This window comes from Xiphophorus couchianus, chromosome 4 (assembly GCF_001444195.1).
Source record: "Xiphophorus couchianus chromosome 4, X_couchianus-1.0, whole genome shotgun sequence".
NCBI classification, from domain to species: domain Eukaryota; kingdom Metazoa; phylum Chordata; class Actinopteri; order Cyprinodontiformes; family Poeciliidae; genus Xiphophorus; species Xiphophorus couchianus.
In genome coordinates this window covers 19550010-19564710 of record NC_040231.1, presented here as the reverse complement: position 1 = coordinate 19564710, position 14701 = coordinate 19550010, and the positions used below count along the sequence as shown (strand labels likewise).

Genomic DNA, 14701 nt, shown 5'->3' with positions numbered 1-14701 from the left:
GACTCATGATAGTCTGATAAGGTAGATTGATACGGCTTCTGGCATTTGTTTTTTGCAATTAGCTCCAAGTGTTTGATGTTGAAAGGCCTTCTATAACCACATATTTAAATTCACAAATTCTCAATTCAGTCTAAGTCAGGACTCTTGCTGGGCCACTTCAACATGTTAACATTACTTCCTGTCAGAAGAAACATGTTGGTAAAATAAAACAGATGCTTTAAGTGTAAATCTGACAGGGGTGTGAATAATTTTGGGATCAACTGTAGCATAGTATTGAATCCCACAGATGTAATCGTTTTCATTTTGAGTCAGCTAAATTGTTGCGTTTATCTCACTAGCTTCTAGCCTTCCATCTCTGAGGATTTATTTACTTTTCTACAAACTCACAGCAGTTTTTACATCTATCTGCTACTTTAAATACTTCTAACTGTATTTTTACAGAACCTCACTTCCAAAAGTAAACAATTCCATTTTAAACTAAAGCCCTAAACTTAAAATCAATCTTACACTTTCGTGTCTCCCTAAGGTGAGACTAAAGTTTGGCCCCAAATTGTTGTTGCTTCATGAAAAGCCTCTGAGAATAATACTTGTTAAACCATCATGTCCAAGACTCACAGGAAGAATGACCTGAACTGAGTGTCTCTGCTTTTCTGCCCAGGACCTGAAGTACAGACAGTTATGCAATCCCCAAAAAGGTCAGGCCAGAGGACACACATCTCAGAGTGGATCAAACATATCAGATGCCTTTATGTGGCAGAATCAGACACAAACTTAAACATGCATTAAAGTTACTGCTAAGTTTGTGAATTTGACCCTATTGTAGCTAATGTGTGTGGCAGCACAGATTACATTTTCTCACTTAATGGATTTGGGTGTAGGGTTCATCCAAACTGTGAGCAGAGTACATCCCTCAGCAGGTAGCATCCTGAAATAGCAACCTTGATACTAATGGTGAACAGCACAGCCAGAGGCGTCCGACGAAGTCATCCTGAAAGCCGGCTTTTTCCCTCTCCCTCTTTCACATACAAAGACAGCCAAAAACACACTCCATCACCACAGGGTCTTTCTCTTGTTTTTCTTTTCTTTATTATTTTTGAATCACTTGATTTACTTCTCTGCACAGACAGAAGCCACACTGTGTGGTTCCAGGTTGGCAACATGACCTCCCCTGGGGCGTCTCATTTGACAGAGGTTCACATTTCTGGTGGTCAATTTAGTTTGAGGGGGGAAAATAAAAGTCAAACGTGAAATGGGAGCCCCCTGGAGGTGTCAGGATGGTGGAGAAGGTTAGAGATGGAAAGCTCTCCTTGTGTTCGCCCAGGACAGAGGTGACTGACACCGCAGAGAGTTCAGCACACATACAGACAGGGAGATCTATGCTTCCATTGAAACGAAAGACACTTTCTCATTTCAGGAAATTGAGCAAAGTTGTACAACATACAGACGAAATTGTTTTTTAATGTCTTTTTTCTTTAATTAGGTCATTATTCTTTATACAAACATTCTCATATCTCATTTTTATATGATTTTGTATTTTTCCACTATGCTCCCTTTAGTTTTAGTTCATTTCTACATTGTTTCTCCTTATGTAATTTGTCATCCCTTTGGTCTGTGTTACTTTAATTATGGATTATGTAACCAGTTCTTCTGAGAATCAAAAAAAAGTTAGAACTGTCAGTAGAAACTTAAGTTTTCTAAAATATAAATAGAGTTGTGCCAAAGTTTTAAACCATCTCAAATTTCTTCATTTTCTTTTTTCTACTTTATTGTATAAGCTATCAAGCTGGTACAATGTTGTTAGTTTTGAAAGCTTCACCCCAAAGAGTGAAGATTTCACTCTTTGGGGTCAAATACATCAAACATTCTTCTTGTCATCGAGGCCAAAAAGCCAAATTGTTGTCATTTCTCTTAAAGTTATTTGGTTTTTCCAGAGGTGCAACTGCAAAAATTTAGTCAAACTTGAATTCGTCACTGTTTGGGCAGGGACTTATTATTTTTTTCAGTCTTCTTTCAGTCCATGGTGATGAAAAACGTGCTTCAACGTTGATAATGACACTGGTTTTCTCATCGTTTTTAGTTCATGTTCGTCATGCCGTGATAAGTCCTAGGTTATTTCTGAGAGTCCAAATAAATTTCCTTTCTACTAATGGAAACTAAGCAATGACACAAACAATTTTAAGAACAAGTTCAACATTTTTGCCCAAGTAAACAATTTAGATTTATCATCTAAAGCAGCATCTTACAATCTTAAATGTAATGTGCCTTATCTATTATCACAAGTCTTAGGGCTCAGTAAAGGTGCTCACAATCTTTTTGGTATAAGTAAAAATATATTGCTGCCCTTTTCATGCATTGCTCATGGAGAAAGTATTGCACTGCCTTCCCTTTTTTGCAGAGAACCAGAAAAAGGCTCCTTTGTAGAGAAACAGCAGAGAGCTACAGTAGACTTCTCATTCACTGAGTCACTAAAATAAAACAAAGATTTATATGACAGTATGGGCTTTTAGCCTTTTTTGCCCCCTCAACATAAAACCTGACCATTCACATTACATTAATCTATATGTTGTGTTACCACCCAATCTTCCTCACTGGGAGTAAAGTCATTTTGTTGCCATAGAAACAGAGAAAAAGGGCTGCTAAGGATCCAGCCTGTCTCGTTAGATGTGGTTGCTTCATCTTCTGAGCTCACATGAAATGAGGCGGACGTCAAACTGATGAATTAACCCAGCTGTTGTCATTTTGTATTCTGAAAAAAATAGTCATATTTCGGTAGGTGTCATACTGAAATATGTAGGAATCAGGGTTTCTACTCAAGGAGCACAAACAATCAAAAATGCAACATGGTTAAAAACAAAATGATTCAAAATCGTTTTGTTAACTCTAGACTGTAATATGACCTAGTTAAGATTTAGAGAAAGAGAAAAAAAATACTTGAAAATTATTTATCTAACATGTCTTTACGATATGTTCTAGATTTTTGCTTGTACAATATGTTTAACCCGAATAATGCCACGCAGAAAAAAGAACCATCTCCAATTCTAAGACCCCTCAATGTCGTGTGATTAGTTCCCTGTTGTTCACTCTGTTGACACACAACTGTGAATCTGGACATGAAAAAGACTTCAGTATTAGATTTGTAGATGATACCACCACAGCAAGGCTCATTTATGAGAATAATTATTCAAAAAAGAGACAAAGTTGAACCGCTAAAGAACGAATTCAGAGACAACCCCTTGGTGCTTAACAACAATAAAATAAAGGAGATCATTAGCATCAATCATCATGACTCATGCACGCCATTACCGAGCATAAACACCATGCATTAGAGAGACTCGATAGCATTAGACTCCTTGGATTGCACATCTCTGGATTTTATCTGGTTGAAGAACATGATTTCAGTACAGAGTGAACTTCCTGAGAAAACCAAATCAAACAAAATATTGTACAGAGCTGTGTTGGAAAATATCTTGCCCTCAAAGCAGTACTTTACCTGCAAGGATCCTATAAAGGATAGCTAGAGGTCTAAAGCAATCCTGAAACTATCCCCATCTTCTAACCAGGATGTTAAAATGCAGAATGACTTTCTCTACATATATTATTGCACTTATACGGTACTTTTCCAGTTTGATCTATTTATATTTTCTGGTGTTTATTTAATATTTTTTGACATTAACAGTAATATACATTCCAGCAAAACACTATATTTTTGTTTTGTTGTATGCTATTAAGCACACAATGAAATGACAAAAATAATCTTGAGTTGACCTTTTACTCTTTTCCTCTGGGGGTATTTTCTGCTGTCAGACTCAAGCAAACTCTATGGAGTTTTCTGGTGGATATAAAAGAAAAACATTTTTCAGTCTGTTCTTGATGTTAAAATAAGCAAAAACAAAAATAATGAAGAAAACATCAGAGTAACAAAGATATCACAGCATGTAGCAAAATAAAAAAGAAAACTTACATGGAAACAATAAAATAAGTCAAATTTAAAATATTTTACAAGAAAACAGCTCTGGTTCTACAACCAACTCATCTGAATTATAAATAAAATTAATTCTATTGATCCAATGTGGTTCATCTTTAGAATAATTTATTCTGTATTGATGGTCATAGTGGTGAGCAAACACTAATATTAATGTAGGGTGCACAGACATCTTCACAGAGGTAGAGCTAAGAACTATAGGTGATCTCCAACCGGCTGTGACACATTAAATCTATACTCAAAGATAAGGACGGGAACAAAAGAGAACTTTTTTTTATTTTTATCCAATACGCTCATCATTTTGATTTTTCTTTTGCCATCATGCCCTTCTCAGTCACTTTCTCCTTTCATCTTATCTGCTCATGTCCTCTGGTAATTCCCCCTTTGCCTTCTCGCCTTCACCCTGCGTCTTCTTCTGTGTCCATCTGAGAAACGCTGACCAGCAACACTCTCTTCTGTGACCAATCAATATCACACAGAGGACGGCAGACTGCTGGACATACTAATATGAGGACACTTCTGGTGATGTATGCAGACAGGCATCCCTTAAGACACTTTACCAAAGATGTCTCACACACACGGGACACACATTCACAGTCGACAAACCAAAAGTGATTGATTCATTTAATCTAATGTGAACAGCTCCATATGACCCCACGTTAAATATGGCCCTCTCGCTTTCATGCTACTGCTGAGGAAGCCGTAGATCATCGCTTCATCTATCTATAGAGTCAACATTGATCTTGCCCGCCCTTCCTGCCTGACATTATAAATGCATACTACCACAGGATGATGTAACTTGAAGGGCAGAGAGCATGTCATTATGCAGACATGCCCATCTTTAAAAACATAATGAAGCACAGAGATCAAAATGAAACCTGTAGTCCAAAGGTACGGCCCCAATATTTGCTGCTGAGTAATGGCAAATACAATTAGGAATGTCCCAGATGTCAGGGAAGACCTTTTAGACATGTAAAAATAGCATCATTGTGATGCTGAACACACACGTAATTGGGTTGTTATGCTAATTGTGATAGATTAGGCCGACTAGAAACAAGGGCCTAAAAGTCTTAATTGTCAATTTTATCTAAATGATTTTTGCAGATTTCTAATTTTATTTACATGTTTTGCAATTTGTTTCAGCAAATTTTTAGCATCATATCAAACACTAGTAAATGCAAAAATTAATCTTTTGCAAATAAAAGTCATGTGTTTCTTACATCAAATTTTGCTCACAGTACATTATAAACTGTCATGATATGAAGCATTTGCATCCTACCAAGCTCTTCTTTAAGGGGGAAACAATCTGAAAGTACATTTGTATCACTGAATTAAAATAATATATTTCTGCAGACTTTACAGAGACAGGTATACATGTTACCACATGCAGTTGTATAAAAACTCCATCAACTTTTTTTTCCCTCTCTGAAATGAATTCAGAATTAACTTCTCTTGTTTAGGGTCAACTAAGATATTTCTATTTGGTTAACACCAGAACAATACAATACTTTTTTTGTTTTACTTTCTTCAGATTTTGATATTAATATATACTAAAATGAATGTTTTACACATGCAAGTTAAACGTAGGCACATTAATAGATTTCTTTTAAGGCAGTGTATCAAACACCTGCTTCCTGGTGTGATCTCATGGGAAAAAACTTAAAACAGCACAAATGTTAGAGCAAGAAGTGCTGGTCTCCACAAATGTTGTTATCCAAGCGTACATTTTCCATAAAGTAACATATTCATCTGTTCAAACAATTTTATGGAACATTAAACAATGTGGAAGTGTCCAGAAATACCATTTAGTACCCATTTAATACCCCAGAGAAGAATATATTTAGGTGCAAACTGTCAGACTAAGTCAATAAACTAAACACAAAATATCTTGTACATTTTGTTGGCCGGAGCTAGTAAGAGATTTTTTCTTCTTTGTGATGAGAAATTGTTATTTTACAATTCGGACATGTACTTTTAAAAATGAAAACATGGTTTAATTTAAACAAACTACAACCCGTTTCTCTGTTTCAATGAGCAAAATAAGGCATTTAATTATGCTTTACGTGACACTAGTGCCACATTAACCAGTAAGGAAACTCTCAGAGAAATAGATATTCTGTGCTTCAGCTGATTGAAAACTTTATTAAGTTAAAATAAAACAAAGTTGTACCCATAATGAGGAATCCTACAAAGAACAACACAAGTGAAGCTGAACTATGATCAACCATGTGATGAAAACCCCCAGCAGCACTCCCTGGTGACAGCAATGTTCTCCATGATGGTATAATGCACACGTCAACACAGCAAAAACTGCTGAGGAACAGTCTCTGTCCTTCAGCCCAGGACCCAAAAGCTCAGCTGTCAATATTGTGGTGTCAGACTTTAGGGTACACTCCCAGAGATCCTGTGTCCATGCCCTGCTGGATCAGGATTGTTTTGGCAGCTTTTAGGTGCAAAAAACACTGACTGATGGAGTGCCACAAGGGTTCTCTATCCTGAGACACACTGAAATCCTGATAAAAATGTCACTCTGTCAATTGTATGAGCTAGATCCACAAAGGGATTAGAATAGTGAGCAAGAGTCCTGCTTACTGAACACTTCATGTCTGTGGATGACAGATCGCCCGTCAGCCCGAATGAAATATAGTCAAAGCCTGACAAAGGGTGGCAAAGGTTATGAACCACAAGATTCTCTAGTTCCATCCTACAAGGTTTGAAAACTTTGAAGTAAAACATCAGTTTTTGTAATTTTTAATTTATCTGGTCAAATACCACATTAAATGAAATTGTGTGAAACAAGAAAGAATGTGACTTTTCATATTTGATACATCTAGTCAACAAAAAAATTACCAAGTTACATCAAGCAAATGAAAGCATGGGGCATAATACAGTACAAATGTCAGATGTTTTTTTCCATTACAACCACAACATTTATTGTGTTCCATTGAGACAAAGTAGAACACATTGTGAAAACGTATTAGGAGACATAAAATCCCCAACAATTCTACACTTGTATCCTCTTGTCTTTAGAATTCACCTAATTAGTAAATAAAGTTGATGTATGGTTTATTCTCTCTCAATACAGATGGTCTGAGAACACTTCGGATGTTTATTATTGAATGTTACTGAACACACAACATCATAATGTCCAAGGAACAAATTTACATAAAAGAATATTAAACAGAAATTGAGAATTGGTGTTCATATATTTTCTCCATCCAGTCTGACTGGGTTAAGCTGAGCATTGCTTCTGGGAGTTGCATACAATTGCACACTATTTTATATTTCATTTTAATGCTCTTAAAGTTTGTAGTTGAGTCATGACAAAATGTTCAATTAGTATAAATGCTTTTGTAAGGTGATGAAATAACACTGTCCCTTCAGTGAAGACAGATCAGTTTATTTAATGCTTCCTCTAGCTGCATGAGACCCTGACAAATGCATATTTCCATTGGTTTTGATGAAGCATTAGCAGCTGAGTAGACTCAACAGAGTTTGACTGATATTAGTTTTTATTTCTCATAATAATAATAAGCAAGATGCTCTATAAAGTCCAATACAACTATGGATTTCAATAAAAGAACTGAGTTTTTGCAGCAGGCACACAGAAGGCCAAAGCACAGCCACCCTTACGTAACAATTGACCTTACTTTCACCAACCTGCTTCAATGTAGCGAAGATTAACAACTTGTGTGTGGAATCCAATTTAATGGCTTTGTGGCTGGAAAACATGGGATGAACAGAATGAGTTATAGGGTGTTTGCGGAAACTCCGGTCAATCCATTGAAAATATATTCATCTAATCGGAACACCCTGCATCGTGCTGTCAAACCATTCTGTCATCAGTAATTCAGCCCTTACATGTCTTACCTAACATTTATCACTGTAATATCTCTTGCTTTCGATGACAGTGGTGTTTTAAGGGGAGGCAATCACTGGTTTGTGACCACCAAGGCAGCAGATCAGCAAGTTTGACACACCTTGGAGCAGGTCACCTAAATCTATCTATGCTTTTGAATTCTGCTTAAATATGATTTTGCTACTGCATACATCACTCATGTATAAAGATGAGATAAAGAAATGTTGCTGGTAGGGATCTGGTGTTATTTGACTCATGTGTTAGTGTAGCATTATTCCAGGGGTACAAGGAAGTGTGGAGGCTAAGTCCTGTTTTACTGCTTCCACTGTAAAAAATGATGTAAATTTGTTTACATCACAGAAAATAAACCATAAAATGGATGAGGATTGTTTTTAAGATAGCTATAAACAAGATTAAGTTGATGCATCTCACAACATTCTGTAGAAGTGAATTTGCCACTTTTCTTCTTATGAACAGCAGAATTTACTCCTAACATGTATTCATAAAAAGTTCAGTCTCTTTGCCCAGCATTTCAAGTTCATATGAGGTGTTTAGTCCATAATGGAAATCTAGTGTATTTAAAATGATAAATAAAATATGCTCAACAAAACAAATGTACATGTTTATGCTGACCTATTCTGACAAGTTGAGAGATAAAGTTGATCAAGAGGAAGCATAAAGCAGAGACAATCAATCAGGTAAAGACAACAATCTCACACACCATTACACTAAGCATAATAAGCATGATTTTCACAGTTGTTTCACTTCACTGTGAATTACATGTTCACAGTTACTTTAGATGATAGGACAATTTCAGCAGCTCAAACTAAATTGAATCATTTTGAGTCACAGAAACTTGAAGAAGGGGTTTTCAGGTTAACTTTCCTTTTAAGATTTTTTTTGTTTTGTTTTTCCATTAAAATATAGCTGCAAGTTAAAGGGGAGGGAGACATTCTATGGGGCATTGTTCCTTTCATTTATTACTAATGCTTCAAAGTTCCACTTGTGGACATGCTGTGATAGTGCACAGCAGGCAAAGAGAGTGGCTGCTAATGTATTTATGCAACATGCCTTGAGCAGCTGATACTGATGCACAGAGAGAGGGAACAGTAAGACAAAACGGACACTAGGGTCCTTTTTTTACTTTGCATCTGTAGCCTTGATAGAGATCCACAGACTTAAAATCAGTGTTTGAATGTTTGTGACCTTGACTGAATAACGCACTGAAAAAGACGCATACACTGAAAACCAATTATGTAGTAGCCAAAACAATGGAAATTGATTATAAGAGATTTTAAGTGAAATTGAAGCGCAACTGTTTATTCTGTAGGTTTTAAGGATATCTGTGTGCTGTCCTTGTTCTTTGGTGGTAAAATCAGACTGTTAGAGTTTGACTCTGGAAAAGTCTTTCTGTCATTGATGCCTAAAGCAGCAAACATCAGGATCTGTTAAGAATCTAATATTTGCTGACTGAGTAAACACCGCACAACCCTCTTCAAGAAATAAATAAATAAAACTAAAAAAAGAGAGTAGGATATAACATGGAGACAGATTTTTTTTCCAGGTGTCTCTCCAACAAATGTTAGAGACTCTTCCTCTAAAGAACTTAACAATGGGGGCATTCAGGAGTTTTGGCTAAGGGACCCAGTCCAATTCATTGAAAATTGACACAATGAGACCTTAGGATAATAGTAGGGTTATGTTTCCTCCCTCTCTGTCTGAATAGCTTTTTTGAATTCTTTTAAATGTTTCCTTAAATGTAAGAGAAGTATTTAGAAATTTTAAATTATGAGCAAAAAGTCTTGAGTTTACTTTACACAAAGAGTAATAAATTGAGTGAATTAAATCTAAAAGTTCCTACCTGTCCTTCGTAAAGTGAGTAATTTACACTGAGAAAGAAAATTTATCTTTCAGATAGGCAGAGAGTGACATATTTTATGTAATGAGATTGATATAACCTCTATTATGTAAGCATAACTCAACAGAAAAGCAATCGCTAGAGTTAATTATCCATTTTATGAGGGTTATCTTTTCTCTACACTATGCCTTCCTTGTGTGTGAGCTTTAGTGAGACATTATCCATATCCATTGTCAGCAGCAGACAGCTGAGAAAGAAATAAGAAATGGAATAAAAAATCTATAATGAGACTTCTGTCACAGCAGAAGTCCCACTACATGAGTTTCCAGGGATAATTCTGCTTGATGTTTGTCATCGGAGAGTTAAATTGGCTGTTGGTAAAACTGACACAGCGGATGGTGACAGATCCAAACACACAACGAAAGGTTTCCCAATAATTCTTTCACAAAGAAAGATTTTATCTACAGCGCCTGATCGTCTTACTGCACAAACCCAACTTGAGCTGTGATAAATACATTTAAAAAAAATAAGCTATATAAAATTGAGTAATGTAAAATATTGCTATAGGTGTTAAGAGAAAAACACAGAAAGCAGTTTGATTAAAAAATGACTGAGAAGCCGAGGTAGAGCTGGGCACATAATGCAGACTTTTACTAAATATACAACACACTAGCTTCTTATACACGTTTATGACATTGGTATAATAATGGTTTCATTTTGTGTATTACATCTTAATCAAAAGACAGTAATTAAATTGAACATATTGGCACGTACATGAAAATATATATTTTTTTGTCTGGAACGGACCCCAAAAGGCAGCAGTTTTTACCCTGACATCCAGTCATGTGTTGCAGCATCAACACATGAGAAAGAATTTCAAAGTACATTAAAATGTGAAATCCAAAAGGATCAGAAATACCTTCAGTCAAATATAATGACTGAAAATAGATCAGCTTTAGAACCTTGACTGACCTAACAGAAAGTGAATGGGTGGATGTGAGATGACATGAAGCATTAGAAAATACAATTTCAGTAAAATAAAATTATCACATTACTATGAGACAGCACAACATTTACTCTGTACACTACAAGTTTCTCATTATTGCTTTAAGTTCTTCTTTCTGAAGATGACAAAACATAAAAAATCTAGTTTAGCTGCCCTGTAGCGCTTACCGACAGCCCATCTGCTCATGCTTCACTGCTGTCTGCAAGGTAAGAAGAACTCATTCAGAACAGACGGCTCACAGCTAAATATGTGAGCATCAGCGCATTCAGGTTGTCTTAAAAAATATATTAGATTTTTTCGCCTCACTTTCAGAATTAAAACTGACAAGAAACACCCTGCCAGCCGTCAGTCAAACTGATAAAATCAGTGTGTGCATCCATCTATCTGTTGCAAAACTTCCTGAGCCTGTCGCTAGCTCTCGTGACTTCCTCTGCCCACCTTCCCAATTAATAATGGATTAAATTGAAAACCCTTCCCTACCTTACACACCATCATAAACTAGTCCTCTTCCAGTTCAAACAACAGACAGGTTGATGAACAAATAGTGACTTGTTACAACAGACTCATCAGGCAACTTTCAATTAAGGTCATCTAATCGATCAAACACCCACTCTGAGCGCGCACGGACTCAAATGCTAGCACAAACACACTGCATGCTGTCAACCTGGAGAGGAAGGTTGGGGGCGGATGAGGAGACATTACGCTGTGAACATTTATTAAAGGAGACATCTGCAGAGGGTCAAGGTATAAAGGAAGCAGAAAGAGGATAGGAAAATTTAGCAGAGCTGTGCAGAAAGCAGACTTTTATCTGTTTGTACCGTGGCGATGGCAGGAAAACCAGGCGCACCAGGCAAGCATTAGCAATAGATTGGCATGCTTTTACATCATAAACCGCTGGTGGCTTTCCCAAACACCACACAGTCTACATTTAACACAGAACACACACACGCACACAACACAAGCACACAAGTTTGCATGAATTAACCAGTGGGCCAAACGCAGTTCTCAGCTCAATGGACAATCCCGGAGTTAGGCAGGGTTTTCAGATCCAAGCAGCTTACCTAATCATTTTATCAGATTAATACTTTTTATGAGTTAAATCAGTCATAGACAGAAATAGGGAATGTGTTAAACTGTACTCATCTGAAAAAAAACAACATAGAAATATTACATAACTAGAGGCTATTCTGTGTGAATGTGTGGAGTTTGTATTAATGGAGTGGCATGCAGAAATGATGAATGTAAATGAAACTATTAGGATATTAAAAAAAGCAAACATTTAAACCACAGCAAATCTAATTCAGTAAATGTTCTCAGGGTAACTTTAAGGTATTATTTCTTATTGGCAAAGACACTCTTCATCTAAATTGTAAATAAACACTCAAACAGAAACTACTTCCACACCATTGCACATACAGTATGTCTAAGCATACGGAAAATAAACTTCAGTTCCAAGTGATAGTTTATCTGAATGTGCCCTTATAACTGAGCCTTACGTTAGAGTCAAGCAGGTCCATGCTGTCCAGACTCTTGCTGCGATGGATGCGACCCTTGATGCGACGCAGAGAAGGTTTAGCTTGGCTCAGAGGCAACGAGAGGGTTGAGGTGGCAGGCAAAGCTATAGCACCGGCGCCAGCGGTAGCACCTACTGGTCCACTAGAAGACCCGGAAGCATCTGAGGGGGATGCATCTCCTTCTTGTGGGGTGACCCTGCAACAAACCATAAAAAAAGATACTTGCTAGTAATCTGGTCAAGTATTTTCAAAGTATTGATAAAAACATAATTTTAATCTGTTGAAGGCAACTTTTACAAAATAAATAAATAAATACAAAATACATATTTGTTGAAACTGTCACTATGTTGTGACAGTGTTACATGAAACAGGTAATCTATGAAAAATATTGAGCTACTCTGTCTCTTTCCTGTGGTCCTGCTGCCATCTGCAGAAATGCACCACTCCCTCAGAAAGAACCAATCAGAACCAGGAGGAGGGCCTTAGCGCTGTCAATCAACCTCATATAGAAGATTATCTGTCTCATGTTATACTGTCATGACAGTGATAGTTTTAACAAATATGCAAAAAACTTTTTTTTTCTAAAAGTTACCTTTTTAGAAATATCAAAGTAGTTTTCACAAGCAAGGACTTAGATGTCTATCACCCATCTAAATATCACTTATGAAAAGACCAAAGGAGCAACATTAATTTCATTTCATGTCCAGTTAGGTTTCAAAATGGAGAAAGTGAGACGGGTAGAGATCATGGTGGAAGGTTATTATTATTTTTTTTTTGAGACTTTATGAAGACAATGGTCAGACTCCCATCAGCAAATAACTCAGAACAACCCTCTTGTGCTCCTGACCCCAACAGGTCAGGGCTGTTAAAGAGGCCTGAAGGGAGTCAACACAATATAAGTAATGTGGTTAGTGATCTCCTGCTTGGATACTGTGAGGGAGCCTAAAATGTACCTCTGAGCAGTCTTAAAACATACAGCGCTGTTCTGTTGTCTCTTGTGAACTCTTCAACATGACATAAGCCCATCCATTACAATACAACAAAGATGACTTCCTCAAAGAACAATTTATACTGTGCAGTGCTCACAGGCACTGCTGCCTATCTGATGGAAATCATAGGAACGCCTACAGGATTAAAATAACATGAGTTTTTTCTTTTGTTTTGTTTTTTCTTGATGTCTTTATTTTTTTTAAAGGCCGTCTTCTCCTGTTGGCTGCTGCTGCATTCAGGAAGTGTGAATAATTGGGCTGAATGTCAGCGGGCAGCCTGCAGTCAGAGAGTAGGTATGGAGCATTTGTATACCTTCCATTATGAAGCCACAAAAAAAACCTGATTTGCTTCTTGTGTGCATTAAAAGACCCAATGTAACTTAAAGTGTCTAAACTCAGGGTTATTTCTTTTTTGTTCTGTTTTTGTGATTTGTACAATTCTTTCCTTTTAGGTATTAATTATAGTTTTGCTTAAAGAGAGAAAAAGACTGAAGACAATAATAGATCAAACTACACATCAGAACAGTTATGCCCAAAGTTATTCATAGCAGATTTAGACTAGCAGTAATCATATTTGGCCAACATGTGTACATAGTTAAACAGTTATTTCACCAGGCAAAACATTTATAACAATTTCTTATTTAGAATTTTAGCTTGATTTTTTAAGTCTTTAGATTAGTTTTTTGATTGGTGGCAATGTTAATCTTTTGGAGTCTTAATGACGTTGCTCATGCCATTTTTGAAAAAAAAAAAAAATTTAATAAAAAATTACATGTAAATAAACCAATATTTAAAATTCAAACTCATTTTATATCGTTTTGCTGAAGCACTACAGATGAAGTATCAACATTAAATTACCAGGCTGCAGCCCTGAAGCTCAGCTTTTCAAACATATCTCAAATAAGAGGGTGAATGGTATCATAATGACAAGTCATCAATCAAGTGCTTTCTCAAAGAATTAGACAGTATTAGATTTGACAACAAAAACAGCCTTAAGAGAAAAGACAGGGAGAAAGAGAGAGAAAAAAAGCTCAGCTTCTCCAGCTTTCTAGGGCACGAAACACATTCAGATGTTTTAGTTACTCAAGCGTTTTCATAGAAAAGCTAATTTTCTGTAACACAATATGCAAAATTGTGAACAATGCAACATGCAAAGATTTTAAATGCTTTTTAAATGAGATGCAAAAGGCTTGTTTTCAAGACAATTTTCCTTCATGTCTCATTCTTCAGAACAGTAATATCAAGCATGTGTGACACCATTACCACTAAAATTAGAAAATGGTAAAGATGTTACAATTAGATATGAACTGCCTTCCCCTTTGTTAATTCTGAAATGACCGGGTGTGAACATCTATTTTCACGCTGTTTAATTAAACCACTTAAGTGTTACAGAGCTGCAATTTTTCTAGTATTTTTATCATACAATACAATATTAGTAAGTCTTTGATGAAGGGAAAGCACCACCTGAAATCTAACTGGCTAACAAAGTTAAA

General features: G+C 36.3%; 1 protein-coding gene across 9 annotated transcripts in view; it reads right to left on the bottom strand.

Moving 5' to 3' along the window:
* The window catches only part of tjp1a (tight junction protein 1a), a 99964-nt gene that overhangs the window by 72605 nt on the left and 12658 nt on the right, over positions 1-14701 (bottom strand). For all 9 annotated transcript variants that reach the window (XM_028013806.1, XM_028013800.1, XM_028013807.1 and 6 more), the window contains exon 2: positions 12202-12415. In XM_028013806.1, the coding sequence (XP_027869607.1) occupies positions 12202-12415 (214 nt within the window). The remainder of the gene's footprint in view (positions 1-12201; positions 12416-14701) is intronic.